At 36.7% G+C, this 16,502-nt stretch overlaps 2 protein-coding genes across 3 annotated transcripts; both read left to right on the top strand.

Moving 5' to 3' along the window:
- Positions 1-5,334: 5,334 nt before the first annotated feature.
- On the top strand, positions 5,335-9,691 carry LOC123879954 (putative nuclease HARBI1). 2 transcript variants are annotated; one of them, XM_045927813.1, is made up of 3 exons: positions 5,335-5,653; positions 5,740-5,874; positions 9,663-9,691. In XM_045927813.1, coding segments are annotated over exons 1-3 (351 nt in total). In that variant the 5' UTR covers positions 5,335-5,438; the 3' UTR covers positions 9,664-9,691. The 2 variants fall into 2 exon arrangements, with proteins under 2 accessions (XP_045783769.1, XP_045783768.1); XM_045927812.1 differs by lacking the exon at positions 9,663-9,691 and having other exon boundaries at positions 5,740-6,033.
- A 2,254-nt stretch (positions 9,692-11,945) lies between these two features.
- Positions 11,946-14,504, top strand: LOC123879953 (ATP synthase subunit delta, mitochondrial-like). The gene is made up of 6 exons (XM_045927811.1): positions 11,946-12,054; positions 12,554-12,677; positions 13,292-13,382; positions 13,643-13,749; positions 13,942-14,046; positions 14,369-14,504. The coding sequence occupies exons 2-6, from the start codon at positions 12,555-12,557 to the stop codon at positions 14,432-14,434; spliced, it is 492 nt and encodes a 163-aa protein (XP_045783767.1). The 5' UTR covers positions 11,946-12,054; position 12,554; the 3' UTR covers positions 14,435-14,504.
- Positions 14,505-16,502: the final 1,998 nt, after the last annotated feature.

Genomic DNA, 16,502 nt, shown 5'->3' with positions numbered 1-16,502 from the left:
CGACTACTTTATTAGAACATCTATTCTCATTATACAAGTGATGTTTATTATGAAGCGAAGCAACCGTGAACGACTCTTATCGCGATGTGATCTCGAGGTATCCTTACCACAATGCGAACGAGATCTATGGTATCGGTGCAATTTGCTATGTGTATGAATGCGCTTTACCCTACGGCATAGCGAATCCCCTGACTTTTACGTTAACAAGATTATCAGGTCATCACAAGTTATTGAACAACAAATAAGAAGATTAAGCTCTGTTTTTGCAGAACAAAAAGCTATATGTGGGCACAAGTGTATCCCACTTCTGATTTTAGGAACCAGAAGCGGATTTTATTAAAAAGAAAACAATTATTTAGCCAAAATACATGATTTATTTACAAATAGTTAGGTTATGTTTTTAACAAAGATTAAGAAAACGGAAATATGGAATCAAGAAACAGAGATTTATCTTCTTATGATTTTACTTCACAATAAAACATTAGATTTTAGAATAATCAAATTAAAACAACCAGGCTTACTGCAAATTGCACCGATCATCAAAACGATCTCACCACTCGCTATCCGGCAGACCCAAAATCACATGACAGCTGCCCAGTGTTGCCAGTGGCAGATAGTCAATTGTAACATGAGACAGCTTAAAATGTAACATTTTCACGAGAAAAGTAACATTTTCTTATTTTATGTGGAAAATGAGAATAATAAGGTACACAGGTTAATATGGCACTTTATTATACAAAAATTTAAACAGCTTTCTGTCCCATTAGTTAAGCTTAAGGTGGAAGCGACGGGCGTGCCCCGATTTTTTGCGAAATTCAAATTTATTTTGGTTTTTCGCAATTTGTAAACTAATACGACAACATAGGTTTGTGGTATTTTAATTGCGACAATCGCAGTATTATCCTCACAGGTTTATATAAAAGTCTTTACTCGAAAGGGTCCAGTTTAAGAAATTAGCTCTAGTATCGATTATTCTCACAAATTAGTCGATACTAGAGCTTATTTCTTAAACTGGACCTTTTCAAGTAAATATTTGATATAAAACTGTGAGGATGATACTGCCATTGGCGCAATTAAAGTGCCACAAGCCTATGTTGTCGTATTAGTTTACAAATTGCGAAAAACCAAAATAAATTTGAATTTCGCGGGCAGACCCGAACGAATAACTTTATCCAACCAACAAAGTTGAGTTACAGAAAAAATACAAACAAAACACTTTTCTAATCACAGAGTAATTACAAAACAAAGTGAACATAGACCAATAACTTAAAGAAAGTGAAATAAACCTAAAATGGGTCAATTACGACAAACGAAAACTTTTTTGGATGCGTTCCGTTTCACAATTATTTTTGGTTTGCTGGGAAAAATTTGAATATTTGATAAAGTGCTAAAAGTAACGTAAAGTAACATTTTGAGTCGTGTAACATGGAAGAAACATGAGGGGGTCAAAAGTAACGTAAAATGTTACAAAAGTAACATTCTGGCAACGCTGCAGCTGCCATATTTATTCCGGTTTGATCGGGTGGTGTTGCTACTTGCGAAAAATCATGCTGGTTGTCTGTGGCGGTATCAGGAGGCACCTAATACTATTATGACACTAGCCGGCCATTTTGTTTAGCTACAGTAGCCTGTTGATTTCGTACTGCCGCGCAGAGAAGAAAATATCTGTATTTCTTATAAGGATCGTGATGCGGGTGAGTCCAATAAATGTACATTACTTCAGTTACTATGTTAATTACATTAAAACTCGATTTATTTCCGGTTTTATTGATAATTTTGTGATGTAATTAGAACCTAACTTTTTATGATACGTTAAACACTTATTTATTAAAAGAGCTGTTTATAATTGGTTCCTTCAATACCCCTTGATCCCATGATGGACAATATGGTCTGGCCTGTACATGATTGGTTGTTCATGACTGGTATCGCCAAAATTCACTACAATTCATTTAAGTTTATGTGCAAGTTTCTAATCGTCAAAATTATTTCTCAACGCAGCGATGGCACCAAATAGAAATTATACGAAAGAGCAAATGGCCAAGGCCATTGAAGAAGTAAACCGAGGTGAAAAAGTCGCAGTTGCTGCCTTAAAATATGGTGTTCCTAGAATAACTCTTCGTAATAAAATTACCGGAAAAAGTCCCAGAGACTGTAATTTTGGTCCCGTTACTATTTACGAAACCATCGCACTTCATCCAAACTCGACGTTTTTAGACCCTTGAAAGTGTTTTACAAAAAGGAGATTAGCAAGTGGAAGACAGAAAATCCTGGTTGTATATTTAAGAAAGAGCATTCCGCTTCGGTTCTAGAAGGTGCTTTAGAAAACATCAATAAGGAAACCATAAAGAAAGGGTTTCGTAAAAGCGGGATTCGACCATTTAGTGTAGAATATGTGGATCATATAATCGTGGAAAAAATCACCTTGTTCAACCATCTATTTTATTCGAGCAGAGCAGAATTTGAATCTGTTCTGCCAATTGAAGATCAATCACTATACGTTGTTTGGGCAAAAATTAAAGGTGAACTAGATTAACAAAATGATACCTCTCAAACACCAAACACACCACCTTGTACACTGATTACAGAATAACAAGAATATAAGACGAATGTTTGCGATTATCAAGGGGCTCAGGAAAGAGTAATGAGAGAAGAGCTTGTGAAGGAGGTTGTTGAATTGAGAGACCAGAAACAGAATAGTATTGGCAAGAGAGTTCATACCGAGGAAGAGTATTTTGAACAAGAACATAATAATCTATGTGACATAGATAATCAAAACGATAAGAATGATATTATCATGCGAGAAGATACTGCAAAGAACATCAGAGAAATATAAGATATTCAGAAAAACAAAGGTAAAGAAAACAGTCTAAAAGATAATGGAACGAGAAAAGAAAATGTTCCTTCGCCTTTTAAAAGAGTTTTATTTTGGCCTGAGCCTAAACTGAAAAAAACGGAGAACTAAGGAACGTTTGCCTTCCGCAATAACAAGTCAGGTTTAGATAAATTATAGTAAAAAAAAGAAGAAGAGAAAAAGAAAAAAGAAGTTGATAAAGAAAAACTAATGAAAGAAAGAAATGAAAAAAAAATTGTTAAAAGAAAATATTGTGATAAGGAAGCAAGAAAACCAAAAGATGAAGAGAGGTGTTAAAAAGCAATGTGCACTGAGTACCTCTTCAGATAGTGATATGGAGGTAGAATACTTGGAGAGTGAATACGATGTAGAAGATGAATACTCTGATGATGAAATTAGCTCCACAGGGACGCTAGAAAAAGTAAAGAAGGAAGAATCAACGCAAGATAAAATTTTAAACTCTTCCTCTAACAGAAATGACGAATCGGACTTACCAAAAAGATAACTTAAAAGGGGAGAGTATGTTATAAATATGTTAGTATGTTATAAAATACGAGGGTGAACATTTTCCCGGCGTAATATAAAATAGTGACAAATGCCAATTTGAAATAAGTACTACCTATGGTATTGTCTAAGAATAGTACGTTTAGGTGGCCTGACACGGCCGATAAAATTTGGTATGCTGCAAAAGACATTGTAGAAGTAATCGGCAAACCACCCCCAATAAACAAAAGAGGGTTCTTCAAAATTGAAGAAATGGCTAAATATCCGTCCGTCATCGTGTCTGTCAAGAAAACCTATAGGGTACTTCCCGTTGACCTAGAACCATGAAATTTGGCAGGTAGGAAGGTCTTATAGCACAAGTGAAGGAATAAATCCGAAAACCATAAATTTATGGTTACATCATTAAAAAAAATTAAAATATATCTCAATTTTCAAAGTAAGATAACTATACCAAGTGAGGTATCATATGAAAAGGTTTTACCTATACATTCAAAAACTGATTTTTATTTATTTTTATGCATCATAGTTTTTGATTTATCGTGCAAAATGTTGGAAAAGTATACGAGTACGGAACCCTCGGTGCGCGAGTCTGACTAGCACTTGACCGGGTTTTTTATGTTTGATTGTATGATTGAATGTAATGCTAAAAATAAATAAGTTTTTGTACTTAATTATATAATAAAGCCAAAGCTTGTAATGTAGACTTACCAATTATTATTTTGTTTGTAATAAAAAGTGTCTATAATTGGATGTCCATTACAGGAATTTGTAATAAAATGTGTCTATAATTGGATGTCCATTACAGGAAATGTACATAACTGGCAGTCCATGACTGAATTTTAACTGTTTATTACTGGTTATTTAAAGAGGTCCCTTTTTTAAATAAATAATTTGGTATTTTCTTATTCCAGTGACTATATTATCATGCAAGTAGATTAACAATAGTATATTTAACAATAGGAAACATGGTTACGTTCAAATTGAAATTTATTTAAATAACTACAAAGTAAAATTTAATTATTTGTTCTTATACTGTCCACGATTGGTGCTTTTACGGTATTTAATATTTCAATAAATCGATATAAAATTCCAACTATCGAAAAAGTATATGAATTGACTAGCTGATGCCCGCAGCTTCGCCCGCGTGGATTGGTCAGATCCCTGCAGCATCAGGATTGAGGAGTTGGACTCCAAATTTTTTATGAAACAATGTCGCGAAGTTCCTCTATCGATTAAAAAAGAAATGACGCAAATCGGTTCAGAAATCTCGGAGATTTCGGTGTACATAGGTAGAAAAACACAACTCCCTTTTTGAAAGTCGGTTAAAAAAGTAGCCTATTTTACTCCCTGGTCAATTCTCTACTTGTCTGTGAAAACCCCGTCAAAATCGGTCCAGCCGTTCCGAAGATTAGCCTTTTCAAACAGACAGACAGACAGACAGACAGACAGACAGACAGACAGACAGACAGACAGACAGACAGACAGACAGACAGACAAAAATTTTAAAAACGTGTGATTCAGTATTGGCATCGTTCAAATAACCATATGAGCTTAATATGAGGTAGTTATTTCGAAATTACAGACAGACACTCCAATTTTATTTATTAGTATAGATTATTTTCGGACCGACAAACAAATTACTTAGATATTACCCTTGTATTACCAAAATACCACAGCTCCCACAGCTGATGGCTTGGGAACGCTCCATAGCGTTGGCAACGAGTAGTTGGTTCATGGTTGGCAACTTGATGGCAAGCATACAGTCCGACGTAAGAATCTTTTGGCACTTGGCACTTGGCACACACTTTTGTACTTGTATATTATACCATTATTTTAATATTTCATAATGAAATATTTTAATAAGTAAAAAAATATAAGTATTATTAGGGACTATTTAATTAGAGCTATAGGCTTAACTACCACTAGGCTATTGTTACATTATTTTAATAACTGAATATTGTATGTTATGCTATGTTTCACTGTATTAACATAGTACAAACATACACTGAAACCATGAATAATAAAGCCATTTTGATATTTTATTATTGAAGGTGATTCAGGGTATCCATTGGAACCTTGGCTAATGACCCCAATTCTGCATGCAGAACCTAACTCTCCTCATCAGAGGTACACAGATTGGCACTGCCAGGTACGGAATGCAGTGGAGAGGACAAACGGGTATCTCAAGGGTAGCCTAAGATGCCTGGGGATAGACAGAGTTCTGCACTATTCCCCAGAAAAAGCATCTGAAATTATATATGCTTGCTGCATCATTTATAATTTGATGAAGCATTTTGGGTAAGCATTTTAATAATCTCTACATAACATTATTTTGTTATTAACTGAAGGTAATGTATTTAATTTATGTAATGCTGTTTTTACAGTGTACCATTGGAGGAAGATTCAGGAAATGCTGAGCAGTACGGAGACAATGAGCCTAGTGGTGTGGAAGAACCTAGGCATCTTCTAAGATTCTCCCAAGCCAAACAGGAACAACTCATCGCCAATTATTTTAACTAGCTTAAGATCGCGACTTCGTCCTTGTGGGCTACACAAATTTCAAACCGCTATTTCACCCCCTTAGGGGTTGAATTTTCAAAAATCCTTTCTTAGCAGATGGCTTCATCATAATATCATGCCAAATTTCATCCCAAACCGTCCAATAGTATATTATAAGGGGCTATAAACATATAATTAGAGCTATAGGCTTAACTACCACTAGGCTATTCACATTAGGTATTTTAATAACTGAACATTGTATGTTATGCTATGTTTCACTGTATTAACATAGTACAAACGTACACTGAAACCATGAATAATAAATCCATTTTGATATTTTATTATTGCAGGTGATTCAGGGGCTAATGACCCCGATTCTGCATGCAGAACCTAACTCTCCTCAACAGAGGTACGGAATGCAGTGGAGAGGACAAACTGGTATCTCAAGAGTAGCCTAAGATGCCTGGGATAGACAGAGTTCTGCACTATTCCCCAGAAAAAGCATCTGAAATTATATATGCTTGCTGCATCATTTATTGGGTAAGCATTGGGTGGCTCTTCCATTCTACGTGACATTGGCGAAGTGCATTGTGCTGGTGTGGCACTACTAAAAGCCATTATACAAAATAAGAAGAAGCATTTTAATAATAATATAAATAAATAAATGTATTTAATTTATGTAATGCAGTTTTTAGTGTACCATTGGAGGAAGATTCAGGAAATGCTGAGCAGTACGGAGACAATGAGTCTAGTAGTCTAGTATGAGTATACTAATAAAGTGATACACGTGCAACCGCCAGTCTGTCGAGGGACGAACACAGGTTTTAATGGGTGCAAGCCCCACATAATCCCTCCGTTCCCTGACGGAAGGGTATGCGTCAGGCATTGGATTTGACTCTCTCCAGTAATACACGAGGCTGCAATTGCTTGTATAGTACAGTATGGCATATTATTGTAAATTGAATACTTGAAAAGAGCAACCGCCGAGTTTCTTGCTGGTTCTTCTCGGTAGGAACGGCATTCCGAACCAGTGGTAGATGCATCTGACGATTCAAAAATACATGTAAAAGTTTTATTGAATATAAAATATTTTTGTTTTAAATTAGTGTTTTATTTATTCATCATCATCATCATAGTCACAGCCTGATAGTAAGTAAAAAGTCAGATTTAATTGTTTATGATTAGTTTATTAAAAATAATTAGTTTACTAAATTACATTTAAGTAGATTGGGCAGTCCGTCATTAACTTGCAGTGTTCTACCACAGAGGGTTCTACTAACTAAATCTGTTAGGTACCTATATCTTATACGATGATACGGAACCCTTCGTTTGCGAGTCAGACTACCTGCACTTGACTGGTTTTTTAGGATTCTGTACCTCAAAAGGAACTTATATCACTTCGTTGTCTGTCTGTCTGTCAGTCTGTCCATCATGTCTGCCAATAAAACCTATAGGGTACTTCTCGTTGACCTAGAATATTGAAATTTGGTAGGTAGGTAGGTCTTATAGCACAAGTAAAGGAATAAATCCGAAAACAGTGAATTTGTGGTTACATCACAAAAAAATATTAAAATGTATATTTTCAAATATAACTAAACCAAGTGGGTTATCATAGGAAAGGGCTTTACCTACACATTCTAAAACAGATTTTTATTTATTTTTATGCATAGTAGTTTTTGTTTTATTGTGCATAGTGTCGAAAAAATGAACCCTCAGTGTGAGAGTCTGACTGGCATATGCCATTTTTGGCTTATAAATGGCTACTTTGGACAGTTCTTAAGAATCAGTGTTATGCATTTCAGTTTCTTAGAAGTAGATAAATATGAGCTGAAAATGTTGTTTTGGACTTGGTACAATTAAGTTAATTTTGCTCTAGGAGTCTGACTCGCACTAGGCCGGTTTTTGTTTATGAGATACCAACGGAACCCTAAACACATTAAATCAGTTTTTACACTTAAGAGGGGTCTCTCCGTCACTCGCTCCATACAAACGTAGTTCCAATTTCATTTGAATATTAAGCAACCAAAGTCCACGAAATTTTGCAGACATATTCTAAAAACTAATATCTATGCCTGTGGTTTTCCAGATTTCTGTTAAAATATTCGGTTTCAAAATTATGCGGTCTTAAAAATTCACATACAAATCTTTGAGCCCCTGTAATTTTAAAACTACATATTTTTAGAAAAATCTAAAACGCCACAGGCACAGATATTAGTTCCTAGAATATGTCTGCAAAATTTTATGGACTTTGGTTGCTTAATATTCAAATGAAATCGGAACTACGATTGTATGGAGTAAGTGACAGAGAGATAACTGTTGTAAGCTTGCACTTGTCACTAAAAATATCAAAAAAATCTTAAATAACATCTTTAACATAAAATGTCCTTCTAAATACAAAACATTATTATATTTATAGTGATACTAAAATTGATGGACGGACTAATCATGTAGAATAACTTAAGATAATGCAATTCTTCTACTTGATTAGTCATCCTTCAATCACGCCGCAACGGATGACGCAATTTTTTCAGAATGAGAAGGGTTTTAGCCATAGTCCACCACGCTGGCCAACTGCGGATTGTCGGGACAGTTTGTATTGAATTCCGAGCCAGCGAAGGATTCTAAGGTTGGCTATTAGTCTTCTTTATTTCTTTTCTTTCTTCTCTCTGGGCTGGTTTCCGCACTTAAACGTTTCCGTCTGTTGTGCGTGCGTTGCCCCTCCCCGCCGAAGTCTTCACTCCAGCCATCCAAGCTCGCTCCAGAATCCAAGTAGACCGCCCAGGTTGCCGAGGGCTTCATGAAGTGAGGTTGGGAAACCCAAATGGCATTCTCGTTGTTCTGCCACGACCGTGCACTCCAGGAGCACGTGCGTCGGCGTGTCGAGAATCTAGCCAAAGCTTTGAGAACAGCTTGGCTATCTGAGTTAATGTTAATCTTAAAGTTTTTTACCTGTTGATTTGCCATTGCTATGGCTGCGGTTGTAATGCCTACACACTCTGCTTGGAAGACAGAGTTGTCCTTACCGAGTGCGTGACTTATTCTCATGTTTAGTTCTTGGCAGTAGGCCCCTGCTCCTGTGCCGGTTTTTGTTTTGGATCCATCGATGTACACCTATTGCATCTCGTGTTGACTTCGGATCTATGTTTATCTCTGGATATATTTTGTATGGTTTTTCCAGTATGTGTTGTTTCCTGGTTCTGTCGCATTTCCACTCCAGTCTTGGGTAATGTTTTGCACTAGAATTTTAGTGTGCCTTGTGTTCTGTTTTTTCCATAGACCTGAGGTTTTCAGTCTCAATTCTGCGAGCATTGCGTCTTCTTTGATTTGTAAGTGTAGGGGCGGGATCCCCAGTATGATTTCAAGTGCTGTTGTTGGTGTGGTACTCATGCAGCCTGTAATAGCGAGGCATGCTTGTCGTTGAAATTTCTGTAGTTCTTGCTGGTCGTAAGAAGAGTTCTATTAGTCATCAATCATCATTAGAGAAGTGGCTATTAGTCATCAATCACGCCGCATCAGAACACCCTTCCTGCAGCTCGCTTGATGTCTACGGTTGGGGGGAGGAGGGAGGGGAGCGGGGACGGACGCACTTTCTTTTTTCTTTTGCAGTCCTATAACAAGATAAACACAATGTTATAAAGTACACAAAAATTTAGATACTTTATTATTGGGGTGAAAGAAACTATTTTCTAAGGATGAGATCTATAGAGCGCACTGTGACTTAGCTTAGACTTAAGACAGAGTTAAAACGAGATAGATCTATCACATAAATGTCTCGTTTTAACTCAATTTTGAGTCTGAGAAAAGTTAGAATTGATTTAAAAAGATTGCACTTCTAGTTAAAAACATGAAACTTGAGTGTAATTGTTAAACATCCCTTATAATTACAATACATTAATGCTTACAAGATAGCAACGTGCTCTTGAGCTGTCTTGAGCGCTTCGCGTCGTAAGCCAATAGCTTCCCGACGTAAAGCGTTCGCCTCCTAAAACCAAACAAATACACAATACACTGTAGTTACACCATCAACAATTTATGGATATAAAGGCAGAATACATCTGCCCATTCTAAGGATTATCTTACTCTTAATAAGTTGTTGTTCTCTAATTGCGCCTCCAAGAACTTATCGTGAGGCAGCGATTTGCGAGCTCGTCTCCGTGGGGGCTGACCAGTTTGTGGTCCTGAAACCACCACACCCATGCCCGAGGTGCTGGGGCATGGTTCCGGTTCTTGTGCATGTTCTGCATGCAATTGGCTAAGAGCTGGCAGTGGGGTTGTGGTTTCCTGAGTGAACTAAAAGAAAGAGGAAAGTAAACACAGTTAAATACAATAGGTACACAGTGTAAATTCTAACTTTTAGTATTTAGCTATGCTATAACAAATTATGATTTCAAGTTGAAAAAATAAATGACTAGAAATAGATTTAAAGCCTACAATGTGCAAAGCTGTGGTAGTCTAGCGGTTAACAAGTCTGCCTCCTATTTGAGACTCATGAGCTTTTTAAGCAATATAAACTTCACTTTAACTGTGAAGGAAAACATCGTGAGGACACCTGCATGCCTGAGAGTTTTCCATGTTATCAAAGGTGTGTGAAGTCTGCCAATCCGCACTGGGCCAGCGTGGTGGAATATGGCCTAGAGTCTAGACCCTTCTCAATCTACTGAGAAGAGACTCGGTAGTGGGCCGACGATGGGGTTAATCATGATATATGTATATTTCTTACACCAATTGGTGACTCCTCAGGACCACAACCCACTGCCATCTCCTGGCTAATTGCATGCAAAACATGCACTGCGTTGTCGGAGATTGACGGCATCTCCACACAATTGCCGGTGGCATTTTTGGCCTTGTTTAAGGCCGCACCCTCATCTCGGGCCTTACGCTTCTGGTCTCGCCAGCACTTGAAACAAAAAGTTGTTAAATTAATGCGCTTCTCTGTATATCTTGAGGAAATTGTTATAGTATATGAATGAATATTTATGTTAAACATAACTTTTGAACCTATTTCCAGTGAATTCCACTAGTACCTAACTGATGCAAATGAAAACGGGTACTTCAACTTACAATTTTCCATTGTTCCACCGACCTCTGTGGGCCAAGCTCATCTAGTTCGCCTTTTAAGCGTTCCCACTGGGAATTATTTGTGGCCGCCCCTAAAGGCGTCCTATAATCCCCAGCGGCGAACCCGGGGTGCCTCGCCATATAATGGCACAAATGTGCAATTTGTGCCTTGTTGCTTCTGATACTGAAACATAGTGGTTTAATTAATTCATGTTTAACTCCATATTAAATAGGTACACCTAATAATATCCATATCATCAAAATAATTTACTTACAACTTCTTATTATTTTCCATTTTGCAAAACATTCACATTTCACAGTCCAATAACATAAAACTGAAAACCGCCAACATCCAAAATAACAAATTCAAGAGACGTCAAATTGACATAAAACGTCATTTTTAAACACAGACTATAGGTTTTAGACAAAAAATGAATGAACGAAATCGGTGTTGCAACATTAGAATATCGTATGATTTTGTGAAACCGCAACATCGGTTTGTCTACGCGATAAAGTCAAGTCTTCGACGACAAATTTGTCTCTCGTGTCGACCATGTTAGTGTAAACGAGAAAACAGTCGGCATCGACAATTATGTCTTTCTCTCGTCGCGAGATATCACGTCGGCTTATGTTAGCTCCACAGAGGTGCGATGGCAGTTTATTCGTTTCTATTATCTTAGGGATCATCCTGTTTTGCCTATAAATTTATAAAGATAATACTGCCATCTGTTTCTTGGGGTCGGAGATTTTTCGACAAAACAGTATGCAAGAGCCTCAACAGAGGGCACTATATTTTAGATTTCCCATATCTATAATTTACTATCATTTTGGTATAAATCTAAGACTATAAAGTTAATAAAAATATTTAGTTTGTGACTAAAACACATAAAATACAAATAATAGAAACACATTATAATTTTCAAAGTTACTTAGCAAAAACTAAGATAATTATGAACAAAATGTACAAGGCTTGTTTATTTTGTATTCTAATTTCTTAGTAGAATTTATTAACTCGAGACTGGTATTCCTCAATGGATGTTTCTGGCTTTCACAGACCACGAATGCTGAAAAGTCTTCTTCGGTTTTTCAGGGAAATACTTGATTTTGATTTCAACTCCTGTATAATAATCATATATTAAAACGTGAGTGGCCCTTTCTTCTATTATGATTTCTAAATCTATCAGAATGGCGATTATTTATTAAGACAGAAGAAAACGATATGACCGACGTTACATAATCTCTGTTTTTAACAGAATTATTCTTTCTTTTATAGAAAAGAGCCTTTATTTTTATATTGAAATTAAAATATTACAGTTTTTTTTTAGTATTTCATCTATCAAATTGTCATACTATCTTATTATTCTTGAAACAAGAAATTAGAGGTTAGAATTTACAAAACCTATTAAAAGTTGCTCTGATTAGGATCTCTATCTCTCTGACGGGTTCTGCCTGAGTAGAAGTACTTACTTTCGATTTATACGAGCCTAAGATAATAATTAGTAACATTACTCTTAACCATAAAATATTTTTGCTGAGGTCTATATTTTGATGATGCATTTTAAGTGTACTCTGTACCAAATTTTATGGTGTACAATAAAAATTCATTCATCTGTATATTATGAAAAGTGGTGGTTGTTTTAGAATGTCTTTCGCACTACGATTGTTGAGGAATGTATCAAAGAAGATCCAAATACGCTCTTATGCTGCCGAAGCTGCTGCACCAAAAGAGGGAGAAATGGCACTTACATTTGCTGCAGGCAACAAGGTTAAAAATGATAAATTATTTTGATAAGTTATGGTCAGTAGTACTGTTTGATAATCTCCTTTTGGTTAGCAAATTTTATGAGACCTATCATTAAAATTTGTACAGTACAAACAGAACACACTCGCCATATTTGCTCTGTGTCAACTATCATGTTAAAATACTACAATTTCAGACATTAATCTAATGGTAAAAATCTAAGGATTCTGGAAGTTACCAGACAAAAGACAAATCATTATAAATACTTGATTTATAATAATGCGTAAGTTTTGAGAATGCATTCACCATTTTTGCTCTATGTGTAAACCTTTAAATTAAGAAATAAAATTGTACTTTTGACTTGACAATTGGCACATAGAGCTAAAATGGTGAGTGAGATCTCATAATGTATGCAGTGTATATAAATATATATATATATTGTGTCACTATATTTTGTCATCATTAGTCTCTTTTTAACCGAGTTAGCCAAAATTGCCAAGTTATTTTTCTTTGAAATAAATTATTAAGGTTGAAGCTGTGTTTATTTGATTAATGGACAAAAATCTTTTTTCATTCCCAAGTTCCATATTATGGGAAAAAATCTTCTATTGAACTTTATCTAATTTATTGTTTTGCAGGTTTTCTTTGATAAGCAAGTTGTGAAGCAAGTTGATGTACCCTCATTCAGTGGGGCTTTTGGTATTTTGCCCCAGCATGTCCCAACATTAGGTAAGTAAAGATTACTAAAGTTCTTATTTAAAGAATGATATTATGTTAAAGAAAAGTTTACCATATTTAAAGCAAATTAAAAGTGCTTCTGATAATCTGAACCTACTTTCAGTCTGAATCTTGGGTTGGGTTGTATTTGGAAATTGAAACTCGGCTAAGTGATTAATGGAAGGATTCACAACCCTCCAAGGTCCTTACTTCTCGTAAGATGCAGAGAAAGAGATGACCAATGACCATACTTACCTAATATTTTGTTACAGCTGTTCTGAAACCTGGTGTTGTCACAGTGACTGAAAATGATGGTAAACAGAGCAAGATATTCCTATCCTCAGGCACAATCACTGTAAATGATGATTCCTCAGTACAGGTAATCATTTTAATTTTGCTATTTTGTAGTACTCAGTTCGAAAGTTGTGCACTAATGAGCCGAAGGTTCGGCAAGGAGTTAAAAATGTTATGTTTGGAAAGTATTATCTTTCTTTGCAAACTGTACTTTTTGTGTGACAGTTGTCAGGTAGAGGTCATTGACTCTCCTATTCTGTTGATTGTTGTTTTGCAGGTCCTCGCTGAAGAGGCGCACCCCGTAGAGAGCCTGGACCGCGCGGCGGCGCAGGAGGCACTCAACAAGGCGCAGTCGGAATTCAACTCCGCAGCCAATGAACAGGTAATGTAGAAGAACGAATGCGATGCCTGCCATGCTTGATGGTCTATCGCAAAAAAGCTGCATCAATCATTGCTGTAGTCTTATGCTGTTGAGATTTGATGAATTTTTGGTGTTCTTACTACAACAAACCATTTCAGCCAATACCGATAGGCACAGGCAGTCCTACATGAAATAAATAAATGAATTTCATTATAATATTGTTTTGACGAGACGATAGTTCATAGCTATGCTAGGGTCCAATAGGTGGCGCTGTAGTGTAATCCTAATCAACCACGCGAACGAAGACGCGAAAAACTTATACGGTATCGTATTTTGTTTTCAGGCCAAAGCCGAGGCTGCGATTGCTGTCGAGGTCGCTGAAGAAATCGTGAAAGCCGCTTCGGCGTAGTTTTCTGCCAGTGTCCCCAACTTAGCTTAACAAGTAACAACTATTTAATGATAAACTTATGTATTTGAAGGAGAATTAAACATGTTGACATAGAGTATTCAGGTTTTTTCTTTAAAATATTAGGCTTTGAGGTCATTAGAGTTGTAAATTCATAGATTTTGATTCACAATTTGGCACAGATACAAACTGGAGGTAGATATGGATACTTTTATTATTCTGGAACCTAAATCCCCGTGGAATCAGATCAACTAGTAAAGTTTAACACCTTGATTGATTTTCACTAGATGATGCCCTAAGTCCCAAGGGATCTCTATTTTTCTGGAACAAAAATAAGAATATGCATCTCCAAGCTGCAAACTGACTCTGTACTCATTTTCGTCAAAATCGGTTAAGATGCATGAGAGACGGGTCTGCCCGTGAAATTAGTCAAAGTAGGCTTATGGCATTCTAAATCCGACAGTGGCAGTATCATCTTCACAGAGGATTACATAAAAATCTTTACTTCAAAGTGTTCAGTTTAAGAAATTAGTCAAAATCATGAGTTTGACATGAGTTACTCACAAATTAGTCGATACTATAGCTAATTTCTTAAACTGGACTTCTTCAAGTAAAGATTTTTATGTAAACCTGTGAGTATTGCCATTGGCGCAATTAAAGTGTCATAAGCCTACTTTGTCGTATTAGTTTACAATTGAGAAAAACCTTTTGAATTTCCCGGGCCGACTCGTCGCATCCACCTTAAACGGATGGGCCGTGAAAAGGTAGAAAGCAGATACTTTCACATTTATAATATTAATATGCTTTTCTTTATGACTGAACGCAACGCGATTAGTTGACGGTTAAATTTAAAGTAGGTATTTGATGTTAACTGGTCAGTTTTGACAACAAGACTCAGGTACTGACATAGAGATACATATGTACGTCCATGGGTACTGAGCTTTCTAACATCAGAGTTATGTTAATCTGCCGTTTGACTGTGGATTTGTCAAAATAAATATGACTAGGTGTTAGAAATATAATATTTATGTGGTATGCATACAACGTAACACACATAATGTACTTACTCTGTGGCTTGTCCTCGCCTCTTTCTCTCTCTGCCCAACCTCCCAATGACGCGCACTGTGTGTGAGGCTTTTATTTGTAATATTAATTGTATTCAAGTTTGTGTAAAGATATTACTGACGATAATTATGTGTGGTTTATTATGTGCAATAAACAAGCTCATAATATGATTGTGATATTATTTCTGGCCGTTGTAACCACTGCTCGATCCTTGTGACCTCCCAAGAGGTCATGGGCCAAGATCTAAATCTACGAGATTTACTACAACGTGTTTGAGAAATATATCGATCGATCGCTTAAGAAGATTGCACGTGCGTGTACGAATGAACAAATACTCTGATCTATTGTGAAGAAACAAAAATGGCATTCCGTGGTGAAGTTCCCACTACAAACGAAGATGGCGGCTCACGTGTCACGCCGACGACGTCTTTGTTTCCTGCGATTGAGAAGCTGGAAGGCAGCCAGAACTATTTAGCCTGGAAGTTTGCGATTCGTATGGTTTTAATACTAGAAGGTTTGTGGGATTGTGTTACTGCAAACGCGGTCACTGACGCTGCGCGCGATCAACGTGCGCTGGCGCGCATTTCCTTGAGTGTTAAACCTAGCCTGTACCAGCATATCAGAAACGCATCTAGTGCCAAAGAGGCGTGGGACAACCTTTCGGACATTTTTGAAGACAAGGGACTTTTGCGTCGTGTCTTGTTGTTGCGTGAACTGCATCGTACACGCTACACAGACTTCAACGACATGAGTAAGTACATAAACAACACTTCTGACATTGTACAACAGTTGGCCGATATTGGGCGAAAAATAGATGACGAAGAAGTAGCGGAACTGTTACTGAGCGGTCTACCACAGGAATTTGACTCGCTCGTGTCTAATCTGTCTACGTTCTCACTAACATCAAAGATCTCGAGTGAAGTCGTGAGAACTCGTCTACTACAAGAGGAATTGCGGAAAAACGGCTCAAATTCACATAATATATCTGAAGCTGCTTATATTTCAA

Source organism: Maniola jurtina, chromosome W (genome assembly GCF_905333055.1).
Source record: "Maniola jurtina chromosome W, ilManJurt1.1, whole genome shotgun sequence".
NCBI classification, from domain to species: Eukaryota; Metazoa; Arthropoda; class Insecta; order Lepidoptera; family Nymphalidae; genus Maniola; species Maniola jurtina.
The sequence above is the reverse complement of the archived record's forward strand: the minus strand, read 5'-3'. Positions and strand labels throughout refer to the sequence as shown.

What these genes read in the sequence shown, in the direction of transcription:
- LOC123879954 (XM_045927813.1), top strand. Translation starts at nt 5,439, where the DNA reads ATGACCCCAATTCTGCATGCAGAACCTAACTCTCCTCATCAGAGGTAC. An exon ending in AATTTGATGAAGCATTTTGG is followed by an intron (nt 5,654 to 5,739) that starts GTAAGCATTTTA and finishes CTGTTTTTACAG; the next exon opens with TGTACCATTGGAGGAAGATT.
- LOC123879953 (XM_045927811.1), top strand. Translation starts at nt 12,555, where the DNA reads ATGTCTTTCGCACTACGATTGTTGAGGAATGTATCAAAGAAGATCCAA. An exon ending in CATTTGCTGCAGGCAACAAG is followed by an intron (nt 12,678 to 13,291) that starts GTTAAAAATGAT and finishes ATTGTTTTGCAG; the next exon opens with GTTTTCTTTGATAAGCAAGT. An exon ending in ATGATGATTCCTCAGTACAG is followed by an intron (nt 13,750 to 13,941) that starts GTAATCATTTTA and finishes GTTGTTTTGCAG; the next exon opens with GTCCTCGCTGAAGAGGCGCA.